Below are 18140 nucleotides of genomic sequence, written 5' to 3'. Positions count from 1 at the left end.
GGAGGACAAAACTGCCTCCGTTCACATTCTTTGGCAGTAACATGCAAGCCAGTGGGGATATCCAGAAGGAAATAAACTCACAAATTGTCAAGGCAGCAGCTGCATTCATCAGCTTAAAGAAGATTTACTCACTGAAAACCTCTAACCTTAGGAGCAAGCTATGATTTTTCAACTGGAATGCTATTTCCACCTTAGGATACTGATATGAAAGCTTGAAATCTAGCAAAGGTGCTGACAGATGTCTAATTGCTTTGAAAGCAAATGCCTCAGGAGAATATTAGGTACTAAAATAGAATGAATTTACAGTAAGTGCTGAGATCTGTCAGGGCCTTCATCAACTCCTGGTCTAACAAAAAACAGCCAGAGAAAGAAGGGAATGAGAATGAATTAAGCCAGGGCAGGGCTGCTGTTGGGCAGCTCAGGAACACATAATAGAGTCTGAACAATCCCTGTGTTGAGGCTTAATGGGGACAGAGCAGGTACAGATTTACCAGCACAGAGACAGGTTCAGCACTGAATGGGATAATGGATGATTGCTGAGAGCTCCTGGGTGTCTGGGATACATTTCAGACCCCAGGCCACCTTTAGAAATGTCACTTTTCTAACCTCTGAGGGATAGATGTAAACCTTTTTTTTTTGTAAGACTTCTTCCAGCAGAAGGTCACAGAATCCCTCCAGCCAATCCTGTATGGAGAAGGCTGATCTGTTGGAGGGAGATACAGTTCTACATGACTGTCATAACTAAGCTGCAGGCAAGATGGTTTTTTTTTTTTCTTTATTCATCTGTCTGCAGTCATCTGATGTTTAAAGATACTGGTTTGTCCCCAGTTTGCTGGAAGTTGCTGAAGCCAAGGATAACACCATGGCTAAAGCTCCAATATTGAGAGATAGAGTCATGCTTTACTGACTTCAGAGTTCAAGTATTCAAGGCGTTAGGGTAGAGTGTTTTTCCCCTTGGGGGTCTTATTTCTTGCCTCTACAAAAGTCAGAAAGAAAGCAAGACAAGTTCCTATTAAAAACATTCTAACACAGCATCTGAGATGAATGACAAAGGTCCTGTAATTGCTCCCTTCCCAGAACCTTAATAGCACACACATGTGTGCTTTGAAAGCCAGTGCTCCACACACCTTCACATCAGGCTTTTTATGAGGATCACTAATTTAAACCCCACAGTTCTAGCTGAAAAGCAGTGTGCAATATGCTTTCATAAACACCAGGTCAACTTTCACCATGGCATCATGCTAAAGAAAGAAATATCTGTCTTTTCACTGATAAGATCTAATTAGCCCAAAGCAAAGTGTAAGCTGTTTTTCAAGCTTCCTTGTTCTTTTCTTTTCTTTCTTCTTTTTTTTTTTTTTTTCCCTTCTTTTTGAACCCCAGATCTGTAAAAGAACATATCTGGTCTTGCTTACAACAATCTTTCATTTGGAAACTTTTGTGAAATGACTGATTTGTTTAATTTAGCCAAGAAGAAAAAATGCATACCCTTCTGACTCAGTATGGGAAAAAACAATAAATTATGGCAGCAAATGCTCGTGGCTGATGTGACAGTATCTTAGCAGGAAAAGAGAAGCAATTTTTGCAAACTGCCTACAGCTGTACTTTCAAACTGTATGACCCCAAGGAACAAGACCTGACCAGCACATCCAGCATGTCTCACTGCATAATTAAGCTTGGCTTTGCCATTCTGAAAAGTTCCATTGTGTACAGAGAGTTCAGAGATTAAAGGCTGAACACATGAATATTCTGGGTAGTGACAGTGCCCCTAAGTATTTGTGCAGTGGAGCCCAGGTGGATGCTGATGAGAAAATGCCATTTAATCCAATATTCCAATCAGGCAGAATTTACTTCTCAGGAGGTCTCAAACTGGATGTCAAGAACAGCCTCAAGCAGAGCTGTGAAGTGATTCAGTGCTGCCCACAGAGGACCACATTCTAGCATGTCCCCTGCTGCACTTGTGCCATGCTTGGATCTGTGGCATGAAGTGGAAATACTCCAGAGCTTATTCCTCCAGAAAAACTGCAAGGACCTAATGGTGAAAAACACCTAATGTAAAAGGCATAATTAAGGTAATTTTAATAACCTCAGTAGTACTGGGAAGCTATGAGATCACAGAACTCAGGTCAGGCTGGGTGCTGGAGAATCCCCTCTGCTCCTACAGCACTGTGTGTTGCTGATGCTGAGCCAGACTCTCTCAGGGCTCACATGAGCTCTATTCCCACCCTGACTCCTGCCCCAGATGTCATCCTGAGAGAATAGCTTGGGAATCAAAGCCCCACTGAATGCATTATTAGTTACTATTAGTTATTCATCAGTTAATGATCAATGTTACCCCAATGCAATTTATTAAAGGAAGTAATTAAACTTAGGACTCCTTTGGGATTATTTAGCTTGAGCAAGAGGCTGCTCATCTCTCATTCAGTCCTGCCTGAGCATTTTCTAGACATGGAGCTACTCAGCTCTGACAAACACTGCATCATCTCTTTGCACAGTCAGTCAGACTGCTATTAATTGTTCCTTAAAGGTGCTCTGGGAGATTGTCACCTTAATGTCTTAGTAGTCATCACAAATCTCAAAAGGTTATTGGAAAGACTGCAAAACCACAGCAGTCTCTGTACTGTAAGGATTCAAGGGGGAAATCCTCTTCAGATAGGTACAACAAACTTTAAATGGTGACTCACTACTCCCCATATTTTCAAAAATATGATCCTGGACACTGTAACATCTCAGAGTAACTCAAAGAAAATGAATGCCAGTATTTAAGCAGGCTTGTCTTTCACTCCTTCTCCTTCACTTTAAAAAAACAATAGTAAAATAGTCACAATGCAATTTCATTTCCAATCCACTGATCTTGGTGGAAGGCTTTAACTCTCCATTAAAAAATGCACTCAGTGGACCAGGCTTTTAAATGAAAATATCAAAAAAGAAAAGTTACTCTTACAGTTAACAGGATCACTGGAGGCTCTATTGGAATATGAGACAATAACACTGTGGCAGAGTGTGCTCCACTTCAAACAAAACACTGATTAATCTGATCTTTTTGCAGCACATTCTCCTTTACTACAAAACCTTCACAATAATTTGTACTGTGGATGTTTCCAGAAATTCCAGCAGAGATGAGCTGTGCAATTTGTTGTGCAAACGGAGCAGTTTGAAAGGCATGAGCAGGACTTGGCCCCTGGAGCCTGCAGTGCCCAGGGGAGTGGCATGGCCAGCACTGCACTTGGCATCTGCTCCCTCTCCATGCCCAGCTCCCAGCTAGAGCTGCATCACTGGGGCTGCTCTTAGCCCAAGCCTAGCTACAGGCAGACCTTGTTTAGTGCCATAATGCAACATTTACACCTCTGCCCACAGCTAAAGACATTCCACACACATGGGGCCAGAGAATCAAAGAGCAAAAGGGTGGGATTCATCTTACTGAAACTGCCTTGTTCAAATTCAGAGTGTCCCTGGCTGGTAAAACCAGATTTGGGCCATTTGTTCTCATCTCCTGTATCAGCTGCTGGCAAGAAAGGCTCTGGTCTGCACATCAGTGATTGTGTGCCAGAGCACAAACCACAGGGAACCACAATGCAGAGCAGTCCATGGGGCAGGACTTAGGTTTAGGACAGATGCTTTGGCTTCTGGCCATGTCTAGGACCACAGAAGCAGGGAATTTGACTACTAAAACTCCTTGGATCCTCTCCTGTCCCATCCAGCTCCATCACCTTCTTGAGAACAACTGTGTGCATCAGTGAGGCTTGTGGACACCTTCCAGTGGTGCTGAGGGCATGTGAGCAGCCATAAATCATGAACTTGTTCAGTGGAAGGCTCTGTCAGCTCTTATGTGCCTCTGCAGTTTTAAGCTACCATCCCTCCTGCAGAGTTTTCTCTCAATCCAACAAGAAAAGTTATTTTCTCCAAGGTAGAAGAAGATGAACTTAGTTCTGACCCTTATGGAGAATTAACAAGTTGTCCATAGCTTATCATAAACAGATGTCGGGTCAAGCCATGAATTTGTAATGAATGTTAGAACAAAGGGCAGTTTTGCTTCTATATTTATAACAGCTTTGAATACACCTCTCAAACCACAGCTGTCATTGATTTACTTTTCTTATTATGTAATATGAATTAATCATTAAAAGTGAGGCGCATAGCGGATTTTGTCGATGTTCCCAATCACTTGGAGCTTGGAAAATATGCCTTCCTGGCACTGGGAGATTGTAGAGTGTTTTTGGAAAAAAAAACCCCAAAACCAACATGTTTTTTGGTGTACGGCAAGGCTGGGGGTTTATCTCTCAGAGAGTACAACCTACTGTAATCCTGCCAAAACAATTAATTTGCAATTACAAATCCTTGTTACCACCCACTGTGATGAATGACTGCTGATCTTCAGTGTGAAGCACCTCAATGTCTGGCAAAAAGCCAGTATTTTTCTTATAGGAAATTAGATTTTTTTTTTTTCCCTCTCTCCCTACTGTTAATATTCTCCTGGGATGGAAACCCATCGCCAGCATTTCACAGATTCAGCAAATGCTGTAAAGGAATTGGCAACCGTGGATGCCCAGGGAGGACAGGTGGCTTTAGGTGATTTTTCAGATGTGCTTTATCACTATTGACACTATCTGGCAGCAAGAATACTGTTTAACATTACACTTTGCCAAGCTGATCCTTGCTAGTGCTTTCCAGTTCCTGGAGTGTACAGTCTTTCTGAATCCAGTGCAAGTTGTGCCAGGTGGTTATACAAGATGTGAAATGGTAGAAATACATTTTTTTCTACTTTCTCTGCTAGATGAAGCCCAGCTTGACGTTTCATGCATTTGCTTTCTCCTGAGAGCATGAATCTGTGATGGTTCCTACCCAAGACCCAAAGATCCTGCACAATCCACCAGGTCAGATCCTGCTCTGCATGGCATTGGCATAAACCTGCATTAACTCAAGTGCCTGAATTAATCTGGGTTTACCCTAATGTAAGAGAGACTGATATCTGACCCACTGTGCTGAGTGAGATCCTTGGCCCGTGGCCAGTGGGTTGTAGGGAAGAATGAAAGACAGTTACCCTGGATTTATGTTGGGTTATCTGAGATTAATACAGGCCTTAGTATTTACAGAGCACCTACTGTAACTGCAAAGAAAAAAATAGGGCAAAGCCAACATGCTACAAGGCCTCTATGTGTCTTTCTTCTAAAAATCTTTTCATTGGGCTAGGTAATATAATAGGGTAATGAGCTAAATTGTGGCCTGAGGGACAGAAGTTGCATATTTAAACTTCCACCCACAGAGCTGAAAATGCCCCTTGTGAGAGGCATTGCTAATGATGGAGACTGTGTATCTGGCCTGTAATTCCACCTTCCTTGATGTAACACCAGTTAAATGGACAATAGTCAAAAAAATGAAACTGGGAGCCCTGAATCATTCTGTGTTATTGGCTCCAGATACTGAACTTCCATCAGTACAGAAGCTGAGGCATGTGAAATTGAGAAACAATTAAGTAAAACTGGAAATAAAGAAAAATCCGTACAGATCTTGTGGAGAATTGCTTCTGCTATATAACCTTGCCTCCTCAGCTATCCCTTAGAAGAGTCCAAAGGACAACTGGAAGAAAGGAACTCAAAAAATACAGCCTTGGCCTGTACAGAATTATAGAATAACTAAGGTTGGAAAAGACCTCCAAGGTCAAGTCCAACCTTTGAGCAAACATCACCTTTGCCAACTAAGCCACAGCACTGAGTGCCACATCTGCTTGCTTTCTGAACACTTCCAGGGATGGTGACTCCACCACTTACCTGGGAAGCCTTTTCCAATGTTTAACCACCTTTTCAGTGATGAACATTTTCATAATATTCAACCTGAACGTCCTCTGTCCTGCTGCCTGTGAGAAGAGCCCAATCCCCACCTCCACACAACCTGCTTTGGGGTGGTTGTGGAGAGCAGTAAGGGCTCCCCTGGGCCATCTTTTCCTGCCACATCACTACTGAAGCAGAAGGGGGGAGAGCTGAGGACAGGGGGAGAGCCTTGGGTGGCTAAAAAGCAGCCCTGGTGCTGCTCACCTTCAAGCACAAGATCTGTGTCACCACCACAACCTGCCAGCACCTCCAGCATCATCTGGGACACATCTCCAGTGACTCCAAGGCCAAGTCCAAGTCCTGCAGCTGTTCCTTGCAGCACAGGCTGGAGCAGGGTATGGTGTGGAGCTGGGCTGTGTGCTCTGCTCAGCTCCCCAGAGAGCCACACACATAAAGACAAGCTCTGTTCTTGGGCTGCCTGTGCTCCTCGCAGGAATGTAATCCTCGATGTAAAGTTTGTCAGCAAAAATATAATTCATCATGAAAGAATGAACTACTGTCTTGCTAAAGCATCAAGAGGCACATTTTCAGCAGTCTGGGAGTCTGAGGCAAGTGTTGGGAAACTGAGCAACCTGTGTTTGTTCCTCTGACCAGCACAACTACAACAAAAATGTAAAAATGCTTCCAGCGCTAGAACATTTAACAGCTCGGATTTCAAACAAGGAGGAACTATTTCAAAGTAGAATGAATGTATAAGATGTTTGTTTCTTTAACTGAATGCAAAGTGGATGTGGAATTTCCTCTTGGAAGAAACGATTGAATGGGAGATGGCTTGGACTCCCTTTTCTGTATTGCATCATGTGCAAAAAAGGATGATATAACATATTGCAATTCTGAAGAATCCAGGCAAAAATAAAATAAAATTATTTCAGGTTAACACCTTCAGTGGGTCATGCCCTGTGCAATTCACCTTTCTCTTAGGTTTGAAGACTCTGGGGCCAGGAACAGTTTAGTTATGAAACTTGTAACCCAATGCTGAGTGAAATGTTAAAAATAATAATTATATCCCTTTAAGATAACGGGTTTAAAAGAGAAGTGGCAGCAGTGCAGAGAAGCTGCAAGTTTAGTAGCAGTGGTAAAGGAGGTCTAGTAACAGAACAAATCTCCTCAAGCACAGAGTCCATGTATTCTACAAATACTGCCACTACTAACACAAAAATAACACTCTGTCATACCACCCAAACAGCCTGCTCTATTTACAAGTTGTATCTGGACTTGACTTTGAAATGAGGTTTTCCCTCTCTCTTACATGACTTCCCGGCATCTTCAAAGAGGATCTTGGTTTGGGAAATCAGGGATCAGAGGCCAAGTCACCAGGCAAGCTGTTTGCACATAAAGCATCAAAGCCCATTATTTTAATCTGTGATAATTACCACTCTTAGTTAAATCGTGCTTCCCTGATGGTTTTAAACAATAAGTAATAAATGCACAACACATTAATTGCACAAAGTTGTTGCTTGTTCTGAGATCAATTTGTATTAACAGAAAAAGTTTCCATCTTAGTCAGCACAAAGCTCTCTTACAGTGACTTTTACAGGGCCGGGAACAAACGTTTTACAGTGGAATTTTGCCCTGGAAGGATGAATTTTAAAGAGTTCACTATAATCTAATGGCTACAGACTTTGTGTTTCTCCTTAAAGGAGGAACTGCTTTAAGCCAGAGTTGCTGATAGCTGTAAAGGCTCCCCTCCTAAGTCCAAGCTCTGCATTGAAGCTTCTGGATGCTCATGATGAAAATCCTTCACTCGGGATTGGTGAAGAATTGAATTCCACACCAAACATTTCAGCTATCTGGGTTTCTGGAACAATACATTTTCTTCTAAGAATTGTACCTACCCCTTTTCTAGCAATCTCTTCCCCTCTACTCAGAGAATAACAATCTAATTGTGTGACCTAAGTGTCCAGTCAGAATTAACCAATATGTCTAGAATTTTAAATGCTCATTACAAACCAAATCTAAGTCCAAGAACATCCTGCTGGACTCACACAGGGTGAAATTCCTGGGAAGCAGAGCACTGGCACAAGCTCCCTGCAGACAGAAGCAGGCCACATATGCAGCACACAAGCTTTTCTGCCCTCCTGCACAGGGATGATCCTGATCCTGAGTTAAGAAGCACAAATAACAAGTGATTTTGCCCTGATCCTGCCCTGCTCACATGCAGACACTAAAGCCATCAACAACACTATTTACTGTGACCCATGGAGGATTGCAGCCCTCCCAGCAGTGAGCCAACATCTTTATCAGATTGGAACTTCTCATACAACACTGAACTTTCAAGCCATGTAATTGGTGAATACACAGTTATTTCATATTCCTCCCTATCAAGAGAATCCGGGTCTGTTTGCATGCCAAAATGTTTTAATATTCCACAAATAAATAACTAAATAAATAATGTTATTTCACCTGTTAACACATGGGGACTGTTTGTTTTGGCCAGCTTGCATGGACTCTGAGTGCCAGGTTATGAATAAAATAATGTTCAATACTGTAAACATCTTGTGACATAAATTCCTGGCCCAGCATAAATACAGACACTCTGAATGTGGCAGGTTCTTCCTGCATTCTCCAGCACTGACACCATTAAATTCATGTATCTATGACAGAGTGTAGACATAATTGTAATTCCTAAAAAAAAAATGCAATCACAGATAAGCCAATTTGCCCATCCTGGGCCTCTGCTTCACTGGATTTTGCTTGCTGGAGTTTGGGTTTTTGGAAAGCAAAGTGCAACTACTGTATCCCAGCGGTTTCTGCACATGCCGTACATTCCAGAACACAAACTAGGTTTTCTGTTTAAAGAACAGCACAGTTAGGAAGATAAGATAAAACCAAATTGGAATATAATATTGCTGGGAAATTTTAGTCCTTTATGCAAACACAAAGTCAGTAATGTAAAGGATGCTTTCTGAGCACCACTGGCAAGGGCTGAGTTTCTCACACTGCAGGCCTCCTTCCCAAGCAAAACCTCGTATGACTTTAAGATCAGAATGCAAATACAGAGCAGACTCTGCTCTGGTTTAATCCACTGCATTCAGGAATTAATTCCACTGATGTCACTGGAGAAACAAAGTTCAGACAGGCCTAAGTGAAGGTAAGCTCCAGCCCTGAGGAAGGGACTGATGGTTTTGGCTGTGCCTTTAAACTCAAATCTCTCTTTCATTTCAGGTGGTTGGAATGAGTCTAGGACTAAACTATGTGTGTAGGTCCCAGATTACCCTGAAAACCAGTTAAACCTTTGCTTCCTAAATATTTAAACTGCAAATTAATGCAGACAGCACAGGGGAGCTCAGCACCCTGAACATCTTTGCCCTCAGAAAGAAAACACCACAAAATGTTTGCTGTTACCTTGGACCAGTCTCCTGTTTTCCACTCGTAACAACCTGTGTGATCTTCGCACTCCTCCTCATCTCTTGGCCTGGTGGCTGCATCACATTTGCCTTGGGAGTTTGTGCACGTCACTGTTCTTTTCTGAATTCCCCTGCCACAGTCTGCTGAGCACTGCAAAAAACCAGGGGTTTGGGTTTGGTTACATGAAGCTTAGAAATGATAGCTTTTATGTTGGTAATACAGTTCAAAGGAAAAGCTGGGGTTATGAACACTGAGGAAAATGATAATCCTCAAGATTTTATTACAATAATCTAAGCCACTCACCCATGAGTAATTTGAAAAGCATGATTCGTGCTTGTGAAATACTTTACTTATGAAAAATGGCAATTTTGAAAATCAACCTCCTTTGAAAAATGTCAGCTGGGTTTTTGCTAGAATTGGTGCCACTAAATGTTGTGTTGAAGAGCTGCTCATTCATACTGAAGAAGGACACACTGAGATTCACCACACAGAACTGCCACATTCCTTGACAAATGATAAATGGTGCTGTTAAATGCAATTTTAAACCACAGAAGCACGAGACCACTGTTATAAACACATTTCTGTAGTACCATCACAGTTCTCACACATGTTCTCATGTGAAACACACACATCACCTTCCCTTTTTGATTTGCCAACTGCTCATCACTATCTTAATTCTGAAAAACTCTAACAAACATTCACTGAGTGAGAACATATTATCCACCAATGTTTTTGTGCCTGGGCTTTATGGAATGAGCATCTAAAGAGCAGGGATATCTGGTCACTCATTATCTCTGCCAATGGTTGGAAATTCTCTTTTAGTGAAGAATTTTTCTTGATTCTCTTGGCTGTAGAGGTGGGTGGCATGAACTGAACCCCAGTTTCTGTCTCCAATAACCAGTTTGGTAATAGAGCACCAGGTGTGCTGTCACAGCCACTTGAGTCCTTGTCACCTCCCCTGAGCACAGCCAGTCTCCCTGCTCCTCATTCTCATGCCACTGCAGTGGTTAAGAGTGAGAAATTGTCTTGCAGAGCCACTGGGGACAGGTGGGTGGAAAAATGATCTATGTACCAGCTGAGATAAAAACTAACCTCCTCTGGCATGTCAAGTTCTCCCCTTCGGGGGGCCAGCAGGGAAAAGACAGTTGATTTGACACTGAATAAATAGTGAAGATATGAGATATTCTGTGAGGTCTTTTGAACATGTTCCAAGAAGCTTCTCCATCCAGGGGGTCTATGCTGGAAACAAGCGTCAGCTTGATATAAATTACATCAAATGGACAAATCTCAGCATGCCTGTCTAACCATCTTAAAAACACAATCCAGGCAGTTCTGACCTGCTGGCCTTGTTAAGGACATGAATGACAAGCGTTTATGAGCTGGCAAGCAAACAGACATGCCTTTAAATACTTCACAGCACTACAAAGTGACTTCTTGAAAATCTGGGAAACCTTCCACTTAATTTACTGTGTGCTGCTCATGGCACGACCCCCTTACGGATGTAACATCTTTGTAAGGAGCACAGTGTATGGTTCTGCTAAGGCATGGGATGAATTCTTCCCAGCTTTGCAGAATTCCACAAAACGCTTTGCTGGACTGCTCAGAGCACAAGGCTTGCCAGAGATCTCAGGCTGGAGCTCCCTAAATGGCACCTTAAAACCATGAATTTGCCTCAAGTTGTGCAGACTTTCCCAAATTCTGTATCATTTTCCTCAGGCCCCAGGGTGGACTCCTCAGGGTTGCACTCGTTCATCTCAGACTACAAAGCCCAGTATATATAAAAATCTTTGAAACGGTCCAATTTACTCGAAGTAAATCAAGCTGAAGTGGGAGTATTTTTCACAGTAGGAGAAATCTCTAGGTGGGTTTTACAAGCAAGTCTGGGAAAAACACCAACTGTTTGTTCTTCCCACAGCTTTTAAGTCATTCACAGATTAATACTGCATATACTTTCCTAGAGAAAACAGCATGAGCAAGAAGGTTTCCAACAGATCTTTGGTGGTCACATATAAATCACCCTCTTTAAGAGGTTTTTTTTCTTTCCTCAAGTCATCTGTTTTCGTGAAGAATTTCTTAATATACAGATTTTACAGAGAGTCCACAAATTAATATGCAGTTTCTGTGTGTCTACTTGAGATCATGAAGTCTTATTTTATTAACAAATTACTTTGTCAAGGCCCACAAGGCTTTGCAAAGGAGCAATACAACTTTGCAGTTAAGACACAACTCCTTTATCTGAAGGAAATCCATATTTTTCTCCACTCTAGTTCCCTAACAGTAGAAACATTCACCTTCTCCTGACAGCCTGTATTTTTATCATTAAAAATGGGTTGAGCAGTACTTTGTCCAAAACAATCTCAAGTGTTTGGCAATACAAGGGGAACTTAATTTTTTCCACAATGAAGATTGCATTGGAATTTGCTGTGAAAACACACATTTTTGACCAGGGACCAGACATCAGTGTGGTCAACTGAGTTGTATAACCAAGAAGTTAAAAAAAATAGATCAGAAAACTGATTTATAAGATGATATAATTACAGTGATATTTATTCCACAACATCAGATTAAAATGCTGAGGAATAAAGTGATTACCACTGAAGAAAGTCCTAGGTGTGAGAAGGGTTCATACTGGCAGAGCATCAAACATGTCCTGGAGTCAACCGTGCTTCATAACAGCAGAAATGGGCCAGAATAACAAATTTAAAATCACAACTGCACAATTACAGACCCAACAAAAGTAAATAAATTTATCAAAAGAATATTAAAGCAGCTATTGAAAAAATTATCTAAAAATGCTGTGATTTTGCAAAGGAGTTACGTGATCACGAAGAGGGAAGATTTCCACTGATCTGTAATTTGACTTACTCCATTTCATAAACGGGAGAGAGAAGTACCTGGGATTCTTAACAAAAGACCCAAGTGAAAAATCCACATGTAAACCAGGTAGGAATTGCACCCTAATCTCAGCTATAAACAGTTTGGCTGGTTTAGCTATAAGAAATAAAGAGGGCATCATCTGAAAGGGGAATGTCTACAACACACAAAAAACCTATCAGACAACTTATTAAAACCTTGGTGTGCTTCTCCCCATCTTTTGAAAGGAAAGAACTCAGAAAGAACACGAATCTCATGCACCAGTGAACAGACCCAGCACCCCACTGAAAGGGAACACTGCCCTCACTTAACCATCATCTCTTGCCAAACTAAGATTTCCTGTTCAGGAGGTGCACAATGAAATCCCATTGTGTCTGTGAGGAGACACTGTTCTTCAGGATCCCTTCTATCCTGACCTTCTGTGATTTTAAGCACATTTCTAACAATAATATTTAGCAAAAGCTCACTGACAATGTTTTAAACAGGAGCTCCCTGTTTCAAACAGAGGTGAATAATGAGAAATCCTCCCCACAGAAAGGATTGCTGCTGGACAGCCAAGCTGGAATTAGGCTGGCAGAGCTGCAAGCACTGCACCCAGAGTGAAAGGATCTCCTCATTCAGGTGAGCCCAACAAATACAATATCAAAATGAACATGGGCATCCTGCAAGGACTGTTACTCACAGGGTACAGACAAATCTGCCCTGTATTAGCTGAGTCCTGGTCATGAACTGCAGGCACACTCCCACATCACTCTGCTGCTAAACAAAACACAGGGTAACTGTCTAGACAACACATTATTTACATGAGAAATGTATCTATAACACTTGGGAAAAATTTCTTAACTCTGCAACTACTCAGAGATGCACCTTTTATACAAAGCATAACCAGCTTTTTTATGTTCCAAAGAAGGCTGGATAGGGCCCAAAGACTGTACATTCTCTGCAACAGGCAGATGCTTGATAAGCATGGTATTTTACCACGTACCAGGTATGTGGTAAAATGCCACATTTAAACGGAGCCAGAAGAATGCTGGGTTACTGCACTTCTGGCCTCAGGTCAGTGAAATGTTTTTCCTTCCTGGTCAGTTTTCAGATGGGAAGACACAATCACTAGAGCATATCTAAACCCTGCCTTACTAACTCATCAGGTCTGGAAACCAAACCTCAGCTCCTCACTGCTCATCTCAACAGACGAGAGTCCTGCCCAGTGCTGCAGTGCTGTGAGGATGCTGACCGTGAGAAGCATGGATTAAAGCCAGTGTATCCAGAGCTCTGAGCAGTGTGGCTCCTTTCTGGAGTGCAGCTCCTACCTTTGACCACTCTGATGCTTCCCAGATGGACAGGCAGTCCCGTCCCTCACAGCTCTGCACCGTGGCTGGTTTGTTGCCCAGGCAGTAGAGATCCCTGGTGTTGACGTAGGTGCCGTTCTGCAGCTGATACACACAAGTGACCTCCCGCTGCTGGACACCCTTCTCACAAGTGGCAGAGCAGGGACTCCAGTGGCCAGTCACCCACCTGGGAAGGAGCCAGAGGATAAATGTTAGCAAACTGTTGGGATAAAAACATGCTTCACTTAAAACCAGTGAGAAACGGGCAGTTCTTCCTGGATTTGTGGGTGCTTTGATGGTGCTGTGTTGTCATCACCCTGAGCTCACTGATCCCCTTTGGCAGCTGAAATGTGTGAAGCAGGACAGTGTCAGTGAATATTCCCTCCTGACAGAAACCCAAACTCTGCATCACTCCCTCTAACCCCACTCTCTACAGTGGGGCAGTTTTTCCCTCAGATAAAGACAGACTTGTCTGCAGACCATCCTGCAAGACTGTTCCCCGCAAGACAGAGGAGGCATTCCCATCCCTCTCTTCCAGCTCCCACTGACTCCAGCAACTGCTGGAAGCACCATGGTCAGAGCAGGGCTATGAGGCAGGGAATAAAGTGTGTAAGAAGGACCTGAAGGAGGAGGGATGGAGGAAAGGAGTTTTTTTTTTCTAAAAGACAAACAGCATCGATCTTTAGCTTCCTGCAATCTGTCAGTGAGGAGCATGTTCTCTGTAATTACAGGCATTCCTGGAGGGAGTGAGGGACTGGAGCAATAACTGTGCAGGCACTGAGCACCAGAAGGCTCTCATGGCTTTCTCACCAGGCAATTGACCTTCTAGCCTGTAATTTAGGACTGTCATCCAGATTAGTATCCCTATACCATGAATCTTTTACTTGTCACCCAATCCTGGGCTGTCTATTATGCTGGAGGCTCCTGTAGTCCAGGTAGAGCAACTTATGAACCACATTTCTTTTGAAGCTGTTGCACCACTTCTCTGAAACAAATCAAACAACTCTTTCCCATCTTCCCATTCCTGAAGGGGGAAAATCAGTTCAGCACCACTTGTAGAGACATCTTCACCTGCTGCAATTGTCATGAATTGATTTTCAAATGCCATGACTGGTGTGACAGCACTGATGACTGTGCTGACAGTGAAGGCTGAAGCCATTTGGTTTGGGCAGGACTGGGCAGACTGGCCAGCTGTCTTTTGTGGAAGAGGGCCCTGCTCAAATGTTTCTGTGCATTAAAGCAGTTGACTGACACATCTGTGAATTTCTGTTGGCTAAAACAGCTGGCAAGACACCAAACCTGTTTCCCCAGACTGCAGTTTTGGAGCATCTCTGTGGCTCAGGGCTTGGTATTTCTCTTATGGAATGGGAAAATGTCAGCTGGGAAATTGAATACTGGGGCTGAAAGGCTGATAAAAATAGCCCTGAAGTGCAAAAATCAGTGTTCATGAAAATGAATAGCCCTGCCTCCTTGGTATCAGCTGGGCTCTGCCCTGTTGGAGCAAACTCCATCTGGGTGAAGGAAGCTCTTGACAAAGACCTGGAGGGGACAGAATGATTGTGCTTTATGAGCTGAATGTGAGTCACAGAGCTGGGAAAGGGTTCAGTCCAGGCTCCACTCAGCTAATATTCACTTCAGCACTGTGCTCTCACTGTGATCTACAGCTGCTGGCAAAAGAAAAAGGGAAAGGGGCTGCAAGCAAAGGAGAAAGATAAAAATACATTCTTGGCAGAGGCTGTCTGTGAGCTTGCATTTAGGATGGGCACTACACAACATGCCAACTATTCCCAAGATGCCTTAAGAAGCAAGTTTATGGCTTTCCTTTCAGGAAGGAAAATTCCTTTTTCTTTTTTTTTTTTTTCTCTTGTGGAGGGGAGAAATCACCTGGTTTCTACCCTGTTTGGTGGTCTCTAGTTCATACTGGCACAGATATCACCGAGTGTAACTAGAAAATTAGCACAGAAAAAAACAAGTATTACCATCATCATGAGAAGAATGATTGCACAGGACACAAGCTGAAAACAAGGGCACCAATACAAAGATGTGTTTGTGGTGAAAACAATCTCCAGCTTTTTCCTCAGCAACCATCCACTCCATCCATCCCTGAGCCCAACCCCCTGGTTACAAATCAGGTGGGGCAATGCTGAAAAAGGGATCTCTGAAACCTCATAGCCCACTCTGCCCTGCCCGTGACATTTGAAATACACAGAGATTAACAGCTATTTTAAAGTGGTGGGTTTACTTTCACATCCAGGAGACAAGTGACATTAAATGTCTGAATAATAATGAGTAAAGTAGGTTATATTCAAAGGCACCAAGGGGATGATCACTTTGACCACAATCTCAGTGTAATCTGTGCTTGGCTCAATGGCTTGTAAAAATGATTTGGCAAGCAAGTAAAGGTGAGTCCTACATGCAGTCCTGGCAGTGCCCTGACTCTCCACAGTTCTCCCAAAATCTCCTTCACAGGCAGCTGAAAATATTGTTTTAGTGCCTGTAAAACACAGAATCACTGCAACCATATTTCAACAACATCGTTCACAACCAGCCTGGAAAGACAAGGGATTTATGGATAAAGTGATTAAAGATGAAAATTCCTGCCAGTTTCAAATTTTTGGAAGGAATCTGCAGCAAGATATTAGCAGGGTTACTATCTGCAAGTAATATACACAGAGGGGAGAAAAATGGGATGTACAAATAGTATCACATTATGATTACTATTAAATTACACCACAGGCAGATTTTGGTCTCTACACTGTCATTACACCTTCTGATCACACCTGAGTGTGTTTAACAACAAGACCTCCTTAGAGGGTGATTTTCTTTAAAAAAGGGTGAGTATTTTTCTTATGACAATGTAAAAAATACCTCCAGTGTTGTAACTCCAAACCCCAGGCTGGCTCTGTGTTATTAACTAAGCCAATTAAGTGCTGTACACTAAGCTCTGTGTATATCATATAAAGCATTTGGCTCCCAGTTACACTTTAAGCCTGTAAACTGATCTTGGGGATTGCTTGACACCACAGTTCTTTGCAGTTTGGTCTTTCCCTCCCAGGTTATAACCTATCTGCTATGGGACCATGGGAGTGCTCCAGCTGGAGCCCCTGGAGAGCCTCTCATTTTGCCAACAAGCACTGATTTACGTGACAAACACACTCATCTTTCTCACAACCGTAAGGGATGGCTTTATCCCTGGTATTATTTTTTGTAATCTTACCTCTGCAGAAGATTCAAGAGCTAAGTGATCCCTGCTGGTGGTTAAGATTCAGGAAAAAAGTGATGAGCTTTTAAGCACAGATTTTAGCCCAGCCAGAGGCTGTCTTTCTAGCTAAAATATGCCCAGAAGGGTGTAATTTTCAAAAGCATCAAAAAGCTGGGATGGGCAGGACATGCAATCTGAGAGGGCTGTTCTAATTCTTTGTCTTCTGAGTCTTCCTCAACCTCTGACCTCTCAGTATCTCTTCTGAGGAATTGGGAGTTCTTCTAATCTGCATTGGCAACACTCATCTGGCAGGCCCCTGGAGCAAACCTGAAATATCTTTTGGAGATTCAGTTCATCATTTGATCTTTCTGTGGTCTGGATTAGTCATTAACCTTGAATTATCTACTCTACCTACTTGCCTAAGACTCCCACATTTTCTACAAAAAAATTTGTCTATAGCACTGTACATAAACCCAGGGGAGATGAATGTCTGCAAATGAGGGCTTGTAGCTAAAGATTTGGGAAAAAATGTTAGGAAGATAAAAATGAATCAGGGCTGAAGGATTTGGGAGGTGGTAAAGAAGTGCAATCAAAAAAACATGAGGTCACTTTTCAGAGATTTGTAGCTTCTTATAACATAAAGCCATTACTTCTTCTGCTGTAAATATTGCAGCCCACTAAATTTCACCTGGTTGTTTCTGCCCTGCAGAAGAACAGTGGGTTCTCTTCCACTAACTACACATCCATGCTCTGTTCACACATTCCCTCACTACCTACAGGCTACTTTTGTTCCCTTCTCAATGCTACAGTGAAATTTATTTTCCTGCTTTCACAGTAACAGCTCAGATGTGACCAAAGACATGTTTGCAATAACACATTTTTTTGTTATTAAACCTATTTTTTTAGAACTGGCTCTTAACTACAACCAGTTTAGAGTCTGTACTACTGCTGAGTAAAGAATGAGAGGAAATTTCCTACAAAACAAGACAAATCTGAGAAAGTCCTTGTGACAGAAACATATCTAAAGCCCTGTAATCTGAAGCTTCTATTTCTAATAGATTATACTGAATATGTTTTGGTTTAATGTACAGGTGAGGATAACTCCATGCCCAGCTAGCACTGGTTGTCTTTAGCACTGGTTTGTGATGCAAAATCCTGTCAAAGTCCCTCTTAGTTTACTGAGGCACCTGGATGTGGCTCCACTGATTTAGGCAAAACTCAGACCAACTTTCAGCAGGGCCAGGATTTCACATTGGATAATTTTAGCAAGGAGAATTGGAAAAGATTTCTGAGAATCAGTCATGTGGAACTGACAGTCAGATATACTTTGCTTACAGCTGTCAAACTAAGGTCATGCTCGACTATGGAGAAGAAAACTCTCTTTACAAATGGAATTGTGTTTTCCATGGAACACACACACTCTGCTATTGGATTGTCCTCTCCCCACACACTCCTGAAGCTCTCCACCACCTCTCTGCTGCACTGGGGTCAAAACAATCAGGTGAATCCAGGTTGTGCCACACCCAGTCACTGGAAGGCTTTTTTTTGATTTTTGGAGAAAAG

The 18140-nt window shown here is 42.5% G+C and overlaps 1 protein-coding gene across 2 annotated transcripts in view; it reads right to left on the bottom strand.

Annotated features, from left to right (window-relative positions):
* The window catches only part of ADAMTS17 (ADAM metallopeptidase with thrombospondin type 1 motif 17), a 156142-nt gene that overhangs the window by 9836 nt on the left and 128166 nt on the right, over positions 1-18140 (bottom strand). For both annotated transcript variants that reach the window (XM_085070355.1, XM_085070356.1), the window contains 2 exons: positions 13358-13562; positions 9171-9323 (listed from right to left, as the gene is read on the bottom strand). In XM_085070355.1, coding sequence (XP_084926481.1) covers positions 9171-9323; positions 13358-13562 — 358 coding nt within the window. The remainder of the gene's footprint in view (positions 1-9170; positions 9324-13357; positions 13563-18140) is intronic.

This window comes from Lichenostomus cassidix, chromosome 10 (genome assembly GCF_008360975.1).
Source record: "Lichenostomus cassidix isolate B80296 chromosome 10, HeHo_3.0, whole genome shotgun sequence".
Taxonomy (NCBI): domain Eukaryota; kingdom Metazoa; phylum Chordata; class Aves; order Passeriformes; family Meliphagidae; genus Lichenostomus; species Lichenostomus cassidix.
Note: the sequence above shows the minus strand (reverse complement) of the source record. Positions and strands in the feature narration are given on the sequence as shown.